This window comes from Schistocerca gregaria, chromosome X (genome assembly GCF_023897955.1).
Source record: "Schistocerca gregaria isolate iqSchGreg1 chromosome X, iqSchGreg1.2, whole genome shotgun sequence".
Classification (NCBI taxonomy): Eukaryota; Metazoa; Arthropoda; class Insecta; order Orthoptera; family Acrididae; genus Schistocerca; species Schistocerca gregaria.
This window is the reverse complement of record NC_064931.1, coordinates 143,608,064-143,622,545: the sequence shown is the minus strand read 5'-3', so window position 1 is coordinate 143,622,545 and position 14,482 is coordinate 143,608,064. Positions and strand designations below refer to the sequence as shown.

At 42.6% G+C, this 14,482-nt stretch overlaps 1 protein-coding gene across 1 annotated transcript in view; it reads left to right on the top strand.

Moving 5' to 3' along the window:
• Positions 1–11,785, top strand: part of LOC126299481 (G patch domain-containing protein 4) — a 63,701-nt gene extending 51,916 nt beyond the window's left edge. The window contains exon 5 of the mRNA XM_049991420.1: positions 11,311–11,785. Within this exon, the coding sequence (XP_049847377.1) occupies positions 11,311–11,593 (283 nt within the window). The 3' untranslated portion in view covers positions 11,594–11,785. The remainder of the gene's footprint in view (positions 1–11,310) is intronic.
• The last annotated feature ends 2,697 nt before the right edge of the window (positions 11,786–14,482 follow it).

The following is a 14,482-nucleotide window of genomic DNA, read 5'->3' as shown; positions in this document are numbered from 1 at the left end:
TTGTCGATTAACACATGACATAGGGGGTTCTACATTAATGGCCATTATCTCTTGTTTACTCAGTCCAACACTTCTGGCTGCCATAAAATTATGTATCTCTTCTTTTATTGACTGGCATGTGAGAGAGGCGAGGTCATGATGGTCTTCCATAACTGCCATAAGAACTAAATTGAAGAGTCGATCATACCTCTTTCTTCCAAATCTTTTTGTTCCATTTCCACAATTGCTGGCATAATCTGATGAATTCTTATGGAGTCATAATAACATCCTTTACAAAAAGAGCTTAGTTTGTGTTTTCTGTGACACCTTTCACCAAGTGGGATATTCTGCCAGCTTCTGTCATATTCAGATTCACAGCACGGCATAGGGCCAAAATATTGTGTATGTAAAACTGTGTTGTTGCCCTGTGATGTTGGGCTCTGTTCTTCAATTGTTCCTCTGCTAAGTAGACTTGTCACTGATTGTCACCAAACATTTTCTTCAGTTCGGCCTGGAATTCATCCCAGCTGTTGGGCTTCTCTTTGTTGTTATTGAACCAATGCTGGCCGTGCCACCCAAGTAAAAGTACAACACTAGCTGAACACATTGTGTCATCCTATTTGTTATGTTTGGCAACTATTGAATGCTTCTAGCCATTTCCTTAGATTCTGACCAGCATCTCTGGAAAACACTGTTTGAGGTCTGATGTGCAGCTGACTTACTGTTGATTTGGAATCCATTGGACTCTTGAATATGCAGACCTTGGGAATGATATATTGCTTTTATTGCAGTTCCTGTCCATGTATATGACGGCTTTTAAATTGTGTGATTGGAATCGTAATGTTGTAATGTTTTGAAGTACCTGCTGTCTCCACAGTACAGTGTCACATCATAACCAGAATCAAGTCCAAACCTGAAAGTAGTGTCATAAGTGAAGTACAACACTTAGTACTGAAAGCACATTTATTACTGACACCAGTGCACAGCCAGAGCAGAAGAGAACTGAACTCCAGGATGGGAAGGGCTGCTATTTATACAAACTTTGGGTATTCTAGAATTTACAAACATAAGAACTTTGGAGAACTTTCCAGAAATGATAAATACTAAATAACACATAATTGCTGATTGTTGAGTTTGAACTGGCCACCCACAGCACACCAGTGAGCAGTGCTAACTGCTACACCACACTGCATGCAGCACACTTCCAGTAATATTGCACTTTTGCTGATGTGTACTTTTTAACACATTATCCTTCTAGACTGTGATATTCATCTAAAATATCATTTAATTTTATGTTTGTGGTACCTATGATACATTACTTCCAAAAGAATGTTGGTTATATCATCATATATCATATATTGGTCATAAACAGCCTGAAAAGCTGGTAAGGACGTTGCAGGGGTGGTGATGCTCAGAAATTGTTGTCAAGGAAAAAGTTTAGCACATTGCACCATTTTCAAGTTATCTACCATTGAAGTTAGCCAGTCAGGTTGTCGTGCACTCAAGTTCAAGCAGCCCGTCAGGGGCTATGTCACCAAATGTGTTCTTCATTTGGTTTCCTCAAACTGATCTAACATAGCTTTTGCTCAACTATATTTTTAACCGGTAATGGACATTTCAACAAGTGGTAACTTGCAGAACCATAACTCCCTATGCATTAAGAGTTTTTGTGCATACAAGTGCTTGAATTTGTACATGCAGAGACATGATTGACTAACTTCAGTGCTAAATAACTGGGAATTAATTTCTTAACAATTATTTCTCAGCACAACCTCCCCCATAGCATTCTTGCAAACTTGTCTGTCTGTTTCTGAGCCATACCCCCCCCCCCCCCCCACACACACACACACACACACACACACACATTGAAGTTATCTGAAACATGTAACAGTTATGTGCCCAATTAGTAAAGATTCTTATAACTTAGTCTTTAGTTTTATTCTGCATATCACTAACCTGTGCTCCCCAGGATTCTGTGTTAGTTGAAGACTGACAAACAATTCACAAAGCCTTCATTTCATCAAATATTTATCCATTTGGTCCTTCCCAAGTCAGTACTTTTTCATGAAGCTCCAAGGATTATATGATTAACTGAACCAATATACTTCATTTAAGTTTCACCTCCGCTCCCTTGGTTATGGAAATTACTTTTACTCTTAATTTTTTTCCACTGGAAAATCAGAATAGGTCTTGGGATGTCATGTGCTTTTTCAGAAGTATAGCTTACATTGCCAGACCGTATCACCCACTAACCAGAATGGAAGTTTTTAAGCTCATTACTTTTTCAGGATTATGGCATATAAAATATATTTCCAACATTGTTCAGTAGCTATACACACACTCATTGCACTTTGTGAATTTAACTTTCACTAATTATAATTGATAGAACCACAGACTTAATGTGGTCGTTAATTGTGTTATTCACCAGATTGGTGTTTCTTGTACTTCCACACTCAAATAAATTCATGTTATTGTGTACATTACATATGTGACTGTTATCTCAAAGTCTTCAGCAATCAACAAGTATATTGAACCCCACACATATATAAAGTTACAGATGAAGTAAAAAGAAAGTATGTGGATCACGAAAGGGACATGATGAAACCCAAAAAGAACAGATTTTCACCCACAGGAAAAAAAGAAGTATGGTCAACTTAGAAAGGAGCTATAAGTAGAGGTCCACGCGGATGCGGGTATCCGCGGTATTTGTTACTTGGCGGATAAAATCGCGACCAACATGGATATCCGCGGGTCATCTGCGGACAATGAGCAAGGCATCTGCCCAGTACCTATGTTGCAATGTTAGTTGAAAACTTCAAGTCTGTTGACATTCTTAGAATATTGCAAAGCCCGGGTAGAGCGGATGTCTGTTGTCCTCAGCCACTGGCTACGACCGACGTAGCTGTACCCAAGAGACCTGCGCCTAATCCATTTCTGCGACCGTGTCTTTTGTGTGGCCTGTGAAGTGCTCTCTGGGTGGCAAATGTGCCGACTGACTACCATCAGATGGATAGACCGACTGCCATGTAAGCTGAAGATCCCGGGTTCGAGTCCCAGTCGGGGCACACATTTTCATCTTCCCCCGTTGGCGTATGTCAACGCAACACCTGTAAGCAACTAAGGGTGTTCATTTCATTGTAATTTCATTCTAACGACCTGCATGGTCACCGATGGTATCTGTTCTTTCATACATGTCCGAAAGAACAGATACCATCTTAGTATATATAAAAAGTAGTTAAGTTGTTGCAGAAATGGCACCCTAACAATAACTATGTCATTATGTACCATAATTATAATTACTACTGTCTATTACAATTAATTACTCATTCAAAACTTAAATATATGCGGATGTGGATAAGGAACTCGCAGATGCGGATTAATTGCTGCGGATGCGGTTGCGGATTAGCACGTTGTGGATGCAGTGCAGATGCGGATTGCACTTTCCTTATCCGCGCAGACCTCTAGCTATAAGCTTTCTGGTTGGCATGTGGAAGATGGAAGAGACAGTAACTATTAAATTGGCCTGAAGTAGCAGATAGGACTGACGAGGGGGAGTATGAGGGCTGTGCTTGTAATTAGTAGAGTGAAGCACCATCCAGGTGATGTCAATGACATCAACTCCATTTCCAGTAAGATTGTACTGGTCACAGTGCTGACTAGTTGTCAACGAATACATAGATAAGCAAGGTTGCTTAGATGATGAAGTAAACACTGAGGTGTCCGAGGACAGCACGGACGAGGTCAACAACAACTTGTGGATGTGTGCTAATGGAAAAAGTGTTCTTTCTGTAACTGTAGTGTCGCTCTTGAACGTCTGTAACTTAAAAATAAATTACTGTTTGATTGAAACTTTCATCTTTTATAGGGGCCAGAATGAAGGAACAATTGGTGACAAGATCTTTGGTTGTTCTTCCCTGTCAGCATCCTTATCCAGAGAGGTCTGTGATATTGCACTTCCTATCATGTGAGGACGTTGCTTGGTGCTACTTGTTAGCATGCAGCCTTTGAAGCCTGATTAGAACTTTCATAGGTCAACTAGCGGCACTAGGAAAGATGCTTTAATGATGTGGAGGTGGATGTGTTATACTTGGGATGCACTTGGTTTTGATGTCTTGTGATGCTGTTAATTCCAAACACTTTCCAACTGTCTATGGATTCCACAGGTAGTGTTTCCTGGGTGGCCTGAAGAATACCATCCCGTTCACTCTGAATCTAGTTATACGTGGGTGATAGTGGTTTGAATCTGATGGTAGCATTAACTTCAGATGTATGAAAGGCTGTTGACTATGAAGCAGTTTTGCTGAGTCTTTCTCATTCACCTTGGAAGTGTGGTACAAGCTTCCTTGTTTTGATTGCTTATAGCTGTTTGCAACTGTTGCTTTAATGTTCTGACCATTCTCTCTGTCTTGCTATTAGATTCAGTGTGGAAAGCAGCTATCAGAAAAGGCTTAATCCTATTCTTTGCACAAAATTTGTGAAGAAGTTTTGGTTGTCTGTAAATAATTGAAGAAAGCTTTACAAACTCCAAACTGTATGCTTTGATGGCAAAGAGTAATGCCTACCACAAAAAATAAATAAAAATGAAAAATATTTTCCTGTAATGCATTCAAAGTGATGAATAGCTGGTTTCCTAATGGTAGAGGCGTTGCAGTTGCAGTATTTGTTGTTGTACTTCCTTGTATGTTTCATGTTCCAGCACCATATAAACAGCACCCATTTTCAACAGAACTGATGTGGAGGTGTGACTATCATCGCTACATTCTTTATGAACTTGAAATAGTAGTTCCTTGTACTAAGAAAATATTTCAATTATTTCAGCTCATAAGGATTTGTAAGAATTTTTATCATCTGTCTATATATCTGTATGTTGTACAGGGCACAGCAGAACTGACTAAGCAGTTTTGAGGAGCAATAAAAAATAAATCTTGATGTATAGAGAAAAAGTTTCGATTTGCTAAATTAATACAATATACCATTTTACATTCATTTAGTTTTGAAAATAATGGCAGTCATTAGCATCAATACATTGTTGAAGTTTCCAGCAACTCTTGCACACACATCGCAGAGTATGGCATTCACTTTGTCAATAATCCACTCAGGGTGTGAAGGCGGCGTTAAAAAACCTTTTCCTTCAGATATCCCCAAAGAAAGTAGTCACAAATGCTCAAATCTGGTGACTGTGCAGGCCACTCAACATCACCCCTCAAAGAGACGAGGCATCCTGGAAACATTTCTCTCAAAACATCAAGTGAAATTCGAGCTGTGTGTGTAGTATCTCCATCCTGTTGGAACCACAAGTCCCCCAGTCCATGTTTTTCAACAATCTCGTCCATTCTGGGTAGCAGAAAATTTTGCAACATTGAAACATCCTTCTCAAAAAAGTAAGGGCCTATCATGCCAAATTGTGATATGGCACACCACATTGCAGTCTTTCATGGGTAATTCAGGGGTTAGTTGCAGCCCAGCAGAGAAAGTTTTGCTTATTCACGCACCCACTAAGATGAAAATATGCCTCGTCACTACTGAAGAAAGCTGCATTAGGAGCGATCTGAGCTGGGTGTAATTCTTGTGCAATCACTATTTTGAAAGGATGGAATTTCAAATCGCATTGCAGAATCCTTCTCAAGCTCCAGTCTGAAATCCCCAATGCAATAGCATGTCATTAAGCAGAACATTGTGGCGATTGTTGAACTGCTGTACTCACCGCTGCACAATTTTTAACATTCTGATGGATCTGCATCGTCCACGTGTATCTATTCTTAGTGTGCTACCAGTGTGCTCCAACTGCTGAACCCAGGACCGAATTTTGTTTGCACCCTTATAATGTATTTATCTAAGTTATGTCTCAAATATTCAGTTTGGAGTTTAAATAAACAGCATTGTTTTATTTTGAGCCTCGAGTAATTTCATCCTAAACATTAAACAGCAGTGTAAAATGTTTCATATGTTGACATGTGGAAAATTCGGGTCTACTGCCGGATGTTTGTGTCGCTCTGGCACAATATTTCGACCACGTAACTTGTTGCCTTCTTCAGGTGCTACCTGAGACTGCTGTGTTGGAGGATCTTGTCCAGTATTTATGCCCAGAGGGCACTGGGTGCCCTCTTTGCCGTCCGCACCCGCCTGGCGCTGATTGTAATGTGTTGTCTCTTCCCCGGTGTTCCCTCGGATGTCCGCGTCCGACTTGGGCGCCATCTGTGGCAGCTATCTAATGGCTGTCCTGTGTCGGGCATTCTGTTCATGGTCCGCACCCGCCAGGTGCTGCTGCTGAGGTTTTTACCCCTCCCTGGTGCTCCCGTGGACGTCTGCGCCCGCCTCATCCACCATCTGTGGTCGTGGCAGTTGTCTGGGGCCGGACCTGCATGTGGCGTTCTGTTCGTTGTCCTCTCCCGCTTGGCGCTGCTCCCAAGGTGTTGGCACTTCCCTGGTGCTCTGACGGATGTCCGCGCCCGCCTAGTCCACCATCTGCAGTTGTGGCTGCTGTCTGAGTCCCATCTTGCTTCGGGGGCTCTGCTCGCGGTCCGTGCCCACCTGGCACTGCTTCTAAGGTGTTGTTTCTTCCCCGGTGCTCCCTCAGACGTCCGTGCCCGACTTGGTCTCCATCTGTGATCTGTGGCAGCTCTCTGAGACCTGTCCTTTGTTGGGCGCTTCATTCTCGGTCCGCGCCCGCCTGGCGCTGATCCTGCGGTGTTGGCACTTACCTGGTGCTCCGATGGTCTTCCATGCTTGGCTTGTCCATCATCTGCGGTCGTGGCGGCTGTCAGAGGCCCATCCGGCGTCGTGAATTGCGTTCGTGGTCCGCACCCACCTGGCGCTACTCCTGCAGTGTTACTACTTCTTGAGGAGTTTGTTGGTTCATTTCGTTGAGCCCTAATAAGCTCCAGAGCTGGACTCCACGCTGAGGTGAACTGGAAACCACTGTCTCGGTTTATTAGGTTGTCGGTGACCTTGATCTCGATGGCCTCCTTTATGACACTGTCCCAAAATCTTGCCGTCTGTGTCACAATTTTGGTGTTGTTGTAGTCCATTGAGTGGCCGAGCTCCAGACAGTGCTCCACTATGGCAGATTTTGTTGCCTGTCTGAATATGGTGTGCCTCTGGTGTTCTTTGCACCTGACGTCCACCGTCCTGGTTGTCTGGCCAGTGTATGACTTTCCACACTGGCACGGGATGTTGTAAATGCCTGGTTTGCATAGCCCCAGGCCATCCTTCACACTCCCTAGCATGGTCCCAATTTTGGAGGGTGGACAGAAGGTACTCTCTATATCATATTTTGAAAGAATTCTGCTGATCTTTGCAGAAATAGGTCCAGCATATGGCAGGTCTGCCACCTTCTTCGCCTCCTCTGGCTCCTCTTGTGTACCCTGTGCTTGACTGGTAGTATGAAGTGCTCTTTGGATGTCTGTGGAGGAGTATCCATTTCTGCTGAACACCAGCTGTAGATGTTCTATCTCTGTGGTCAGACTTTCCTTATCTGACAGAGCTCGAGCCCTATGAACTATTGTTTTTAAGACTCCATTCTTCTGTGCCGGGTGGTGGCAGCTACTGGCTTGAACGTATAAGTCAGTGTGGGTGGGCTTAAGATACACACTGCCCCAAAGTGCCATCTGTCTTCCTCTTGACCAGGACATCCAAGAATGGGAGTTGTCCATCCTTCTCTAGCTCCATAGTAAATTTTATACTTGGGTGGTGTGAATTTAGATGTTCCAAAAAGTCATCTAGCTTCTCCCTACCATGGGGCCAAATGACAAAAGTGTCACCGACATACCTAAGAAAGCACTTGGGTTGGTAAGTGGCTGATGCAAGTGCCTCCTCTTCGTAACTTTCCATGAAAAGGTTGGCTACCACTGGTGATAAAGGGCTGCCCATTGCCACTCCTTCCGTTTGCTCATAAAATTGACCCTCATAAAGGTCGAGCAGGGCACCATCGAACTTCTCTCCAATGATATTGAGTGAATTGGAGAGTGGCACTCGTGTGAAGAGCGACACCACATTGAAACTGACCATGATGTCAGAGTCCACGATGTGTAGCTGCCTTAGCCGTTGTAGGAGGTCCTCAGAGTTCCGAATGTGGTGTCCACATTTGCCCACATATGGTGCCAATATCTTCTTCAGGTATTGTGCAGTGAGGTATGTCGCTGCGCCGGTTTTACTGATAATAGGTCGAAGAGGAACCCCCTCCTTGTGGACCTTGGGGAGTCCATAGAATCTGGGTGGTACAGGTGCTTTGGGATGAAGCTTCTTGGTGACCTGTTCAGGAAGACCTGTCTCCTTCAGCAACTTCCGGGTCTTCTTGTCCACCTTGTCAGTGGGGTCACCATCTAGTGGTTTGTAAGCAGTGTCTTCCAGAAGTTGTTGCACCTTCCTATCATACTCCAACTTGGTTAAGATGACTGTGGAGTTACCCTTATCAGCTGGCAGAACTACAATGCTTTCATCCTCTCGTAGCTGCCTGAGTGCCACCCTCTCCTCGCTCGAGATGTTGGATTTGGGGGGGCTTCGTCCTGGTGAGTGCCCTGCAGGTCTCCCTGCGGATCTCTTCAGACACGTTGGAAGGTAGCGTGTAGACAACTTGGTTAACCGAACTGATGAAGGCTGCAACAGGTACGCTTTTGGGAGTCACTGTAAAGTTAAGGCCCTTGTTGAGTGCTTTTGAGGTGGCCTCATCGAGCTGCTTGTCACTCAGGTTGACCACTGTCCGTGTGTCCCCATCCTGTTGTACCTTCTTGTTAAGGCGCTCAAACTTGGCCTGTTGACATGCTGTTGATTTCCTCATGGTGCATTCCGCCAAGGACGAGGAGGCACCATCAACCTGGTCCCAGTCTTCACTGGTCAGGGTGGCTGCTATGGAAAGGTGGAGATACAGCAAATCCCTGGACGTGACATCTAGGCGGTGGCGCATGTCACGCACTCTTTCTCTTACCAGTGCAAGGCTGGCTCGGTGTTTGATTCTGTTCGCCATTCTGGTGTTGACATGATGCTTGAACCTGGCGAAGACAGGAACTACATCCCCCTCTCTGCATCTCAGAAGGAAACTGAGAGAACTCAGCATCCTCCCCTTCCTCTGTCGAAGCTTATCCAGCTTCTTGATATTAAGGTACATCTCCTCCCTGTTCCACATGTCAGGATCTCGCCGGGAAAGCCAGAAGAGTTACATCAGAAGACTCTACGGGGAGGAGATGTACCTTAATATCAAGAAGCTGGATAAGCTTCTACAGAGGAAGGGGAGGATGCTGAGTTCTCTCAGTTTCCTTCTGAGATGCCGAGAGGGGGGATGTAGTTCCTGTCATCGCCAGGTTCAAGCATCATGTCAGGTTCTCCTGTGAGCATAGCAGTAGTAGAGTGCCTCCCACACTTGACAAAATGTTCATGCTGTTTCATAACAATATTGATGGATTATTAAAACACTGGTGAAAACAGATTTCTACTGGGTATTCCAAGCCATAAATAACAAGCTGTAAGTGACAATAGGAAACACACAGATTATTTGAGAGGTAAATTGATTTTAACAAGTCATTTTTAAGTTTGACTTGGGAGGCACATTGGTTATTGTATGTAGTGCGCTGAAGCCAACTCTGTTACCCCCTCTATCCCTCTTCCTGCCCCCCCCCCCCCCCCCCATACCTCCACACTCTCTCTCTCTCTCTCTCTCTCTCTCTCTCTCTCTCTCTCTCTCTCTGTGTGTGTGTGTGTGTGTGTGTGTGTGTGTGTGTGTGTGTGTGTGTGTGTGTGTGTGTGTGTGTGTGTGTGTTTCTCTCTTTCCTTTTACACGTAATGCTCTAGATCGAGCATGGACTAAAAATTGTTACAGGGTTGTTTTATGGTGAGGCAGCAACCGATCACTTGTTATATCTGAGCATTTGTTTCTTAGCAGTAGATACAAACATCACAGTTCTTTTGTTGCCCTTCATAACCTCTTCAGGAAACATGTTTGTGATGGGAAGCATGGCATAAACACACTGAATTTTGAAGACAGCAAGATTGAGAGATTTGGTTATGCATTTTCAACCAGAATAACTGCTGTGGCAGGTACTATAGATATGGTTTGTGTAACCATCTGGAGGATACAGCAGGAGTACAGCTGGTATGCTGTCTAACTTCTAGGACCAGTTGACTTATCATTTCATCAAAATCACACACACACACACACACACACACACACACACACACACACACACACATCAGCAAACAGTGACCATTAACGTTTGGACTGGAATGGCTCCTTAGCAGAAGCATCTGACAATTAATTTCTGCATACGAGCTTTACAGAACTCTGAGCGCATTTCAGTGTTAATGTTCAATCACTGCTGTTTTAGGCTTTGGGAAATGTTGGATAGATTGAACAGAACTTATGTAACCAGCACATTTGCTTGAGTTAATACCACTTTAATTTTCTGTGTATTTGGGGAAATGTCGAAAGCGTAGTGTACAATATTGAAATTTCCATCCAAATTGAGCTGTTTTACCAAACAAGTGATGAGTTTTGTGATATAAAACAGAATCCTGCCATGCTTAACATGATACAATGGTCATTGCTGTTAAGGCAGCAGCATGTATCAGGCAGAGAACAAATTTATTCAAAAACGTCTTCAGTCGATGTAACATGTGTAAAATTGTTATTGTATATGTGTAGTCTTTTGTAGTTGGCATCAATTTTTAATAAAATTATTTTGAATTGTAAATTGTCACAATGATAAAAAAATATGCCTCTGTTGCAAGTGGCTTTCATTTGGATATTTAATACTTCTAGATCCGTGTAACTTGAACCATTTTGGACTGGTTGTGTAGTATTATACACCATTACAAAGACCACTTGCAATAGTATTAAAAAGTTGTTTCATTTTGCATTATGGTATGATCTATCACACAAAAGAAAGGAAGTTGTAGCTATTCATTATCAGAGCATTAGAGCCATTTCATATGCAACTAATAAGTGATCAGTTGAAAATAATATATTTTATACAAAAATTTGCCCTCTATGTGTGACTCATCATTTGTCAAAGTTTGTCGGCATGCTCCTGGTGATATTGCTCCTACCTGTTCCTAACCTAAATATTCCCAGTACAATATCTGTTTTCCCATTTTGTTGACTTACTGATTTTCTCATCTATATTTGCTCCCATATTAACAACCATTTTTTACTCCTGGTCCTGAGTTCCGGGCAGTATGCAGTAATGATTTCTGTTTTGTTGTTATACCTTGTTACCTAGTCTGTGCTATTTGCTATTTTGCTTTGCATTGTTTTACTATCACAATAAATTAATATTTGTAACCTATTTTTCTTACATCTGAAAATATACTAACCTTTCTCCGTTTATTTATTTTAAACAGAGGTGCTCGACATGGCTTGGGACTCAGTGGCAAACTTGCTCGAATTGAAGATCAAGACAAGAAATTGCTTAAACAGTTATCAGGAAGTCGGAACTTGAAGAAGATAAAATTATCATCTGATTGTGAAACCTCTAAAACTAGTGAAAATCAATGTGCAGACAAGTACTCCACAAAAACTGTTGAAAAATGTTCAGAAAATGACTGTGACACATTAGAAGAAAAAAAGAAAAAGAAGAAAAAAAGGAAGAAAGAAAGAAAGGAAAAGTGTGTTGAAGATGAGTAACAGTGCAGGCCTCTCAAATGGCTGAAAGCCAAACTTCCTTCAGTATTTTATTTCATATTGTTACCATTAACTGAAATAAAATTAAAATTACTTACAAAAATCAGATTATCAAGTTTGAGCATTTCTTCTATGTTTTCATTGTCATATACGATCCAGTGTTACTGTGATGAAATGATTAAAGATTTGCCTGTCTTTGTTTCTGTTTTACTGTACTTCCTCAAACTACAGCAGTGTGTCTTTGATTCATTCTTCCTGTTGAACACTATTAGGATGAAAAGCTTTATTAGTCCCAATATGTCGAAAGCTTGATCTTTAAATGCAGTCCTATTTTTGAAGTGGCATGCAACAATTCACTGTGGTTGCAATCTGTTATGACTGTATTATCATACACAAACCAGTTTAAGCTACTTCGACCATTTATGTCAAAGTGGCCCTGATTGATGGTTTTTGGTTTTGTAGTGACTTATTGACAGTCAGTCGGGACTCTGTATTTGTGCAGTACACAAACTTTGAACCTAGAAAGTTATCAGGAACTGAAAATAGGTTTCTGGAATTGGATACCCTTCTACACATATTGTTTGTTTTTATTTGTGCTATGCTTTACTAATGTAGGTGTTGCCCACTCCTGGGCTGGAAACTCCCACTGTTTTTTGTCACGATATTTGGCCTGATGACCTATTGGGGGGGGGGGGACATTTGATGCAAATAAAACAAAATTAGTTATTAATCATTGTATAGTCTAATATGCATCTCATAGCTGTGGCCTCAGCCATGACCAATTTCTCTGTAGGCTGTAATGAAATCTGCTGTCATCAGTGGTGGAGGCTTCCTAGAGGTCACTGTGTCAACCCATAGCTTAGGCTGGCAACTTACAGTCTGGTATACTGTGGCTGCACACTGATCCGTACATGCCTCCCTTGCAGCAGATCTGAGGAGGAGGGAAGACTGTGGTGCTTGTGTGATTGATTTACGTGCCGCCCTGAAAGTGCTCTGTCCCCCTCTCGTCACTGATTGTGTTGTCCTGTCAGATGGTCCATTGTGTTGGGTGCCATGATGTCTGATGTACGCTGATCCTGTTTAATCAGTTCAGTGGGCCCTCTGGTCCATATGATGTAGTATCAGAGCATCTCGTGACCGGAACTGCAACAGTGATGGTGGACCCATGGATTACCAATTGGTGGCAGTTTCAGTCCTGGACTCCAGCATCAGTTATCCAGTGTTGCAGAACTGCTATCATTATGCCAAGTAGCAAGAGTGTGACTGGCACAGTGTGACAACACTGGAACAATCTTAAACAAGATGTTACATTACAGTAAATAGAAAATAAAGTGTAAATGAGATTGATCATATTGATTGACTACCCCGAGACCAGCTTGTCGGAGTATTTATTGAACTGAGGAGACACTTTTCTGTGCAACAGTATTTGTAATGACCAAATCGGTACAGTTTATTATGAGTGGTCAGTGGTCTCCAGTTCTGCTACATTTGCTTAATGGAGTTGTTGCAGGACTGTAACAGCTCTGTCAGGTCCCCAGTATGCATCGTTGCATCCTATCTAGTGCATGTTAATTTTACAAGAGCAGTGAAGGCAGTTTGGTGTACTCTTCTACATTTTTCTGGTAAGCTTATTCTCTCACACAGAATTGTCATTGTTGCTCTCTTGGTGACCAACTAACTGTGTCAAAATGTTTACATGTTGTGGCTGGCTTGTATTGATCCCTCCCTGTGCTAAGACAATGCTTGGCTGTGGGGACTTAGTACAGGACTGGGGGAGTAAAAATTTTATATCTTGGTGTGTAACACTATTGTTGCATCAACCTTGATTGGCCAATACAAGCGGTGAACAACATTACTGAGGTAAACTCCTGAGCAGAATGTGGTGGTAATGACCACAATGTTTATTGCATTCAATGCAGACATGTACCCTGTGCCCAGAAAAAATTAATCATGGACTAGTACTAGAAAACAGTTCAAATCATAGAATCTCTCTATAATTCTGAAAGGTCAAGAGGGAAATTTTGTAAAACTTTCACCTTTGTGTTGTAAAACGGTTTTGTCTGGTATTGCTGTAATATCGAAATTGGTGAAAATCCTCAGAAATTGACTGCCACCGCACACCATCCAGCTGCTTTTGAATACTTATCACCTTGGGGAGTATGTGATTGTGACTGAGCTATACACCTCTTTTAAATTACAGCGAAGAGTGTATGCTGGACAGATATATTATGGAAGAAAGTGGATATACAGACATTAACAATATCATAAAGACAATTAATGGAGAGAGATGTGAAAAGGTCTGCTTCTGTACATGCACTCAACATGCCTGAGCTTCTAGAGACTGTCAGAGCAGAATCAGTTTGCTTGAAAGTATGGTATTACATACCTATCCCTTTAACCCTTTGAGTACTGCATACGTGATTGCCACAGCGCTCCACCTTGCTGCGGGGCCTGCAGATGTTGTTTGCCACTGAACTGGGCTTTCCCCCGTGGGCCCTCCAGACGGCATTTGCAGCGAGGCCTGGCCGGTACTTGAGTCCTAATGACGGCTTATACCGCAGCCGGTTCACTGCCTGTGGGCCTGCGGAAGTCAATAGCCAGTCAGGGCTGCATGCCGGCCCATCACAAGTTCTTTTGTTATATGCACTCCCTGGGATGGATGTACCTTATTTATTGCTCTGTGCTGCTGTCCCTGCTATCTGGGAAACACACTGCTATGGATTTCGCAGTTTGCGCTAGCTGGTTCATGTGATAGCTATCTGCAATTTTATCAGGATTTTTAGAGTGCTGCTTCTTTTGAGCTCCACAGACAAATGGTACATTGGCGTCGTTGCACTGACGAAGAGATACTGGAGATACTGACAAGGAGTGAAAGTGAGTGTGGCATCTTCA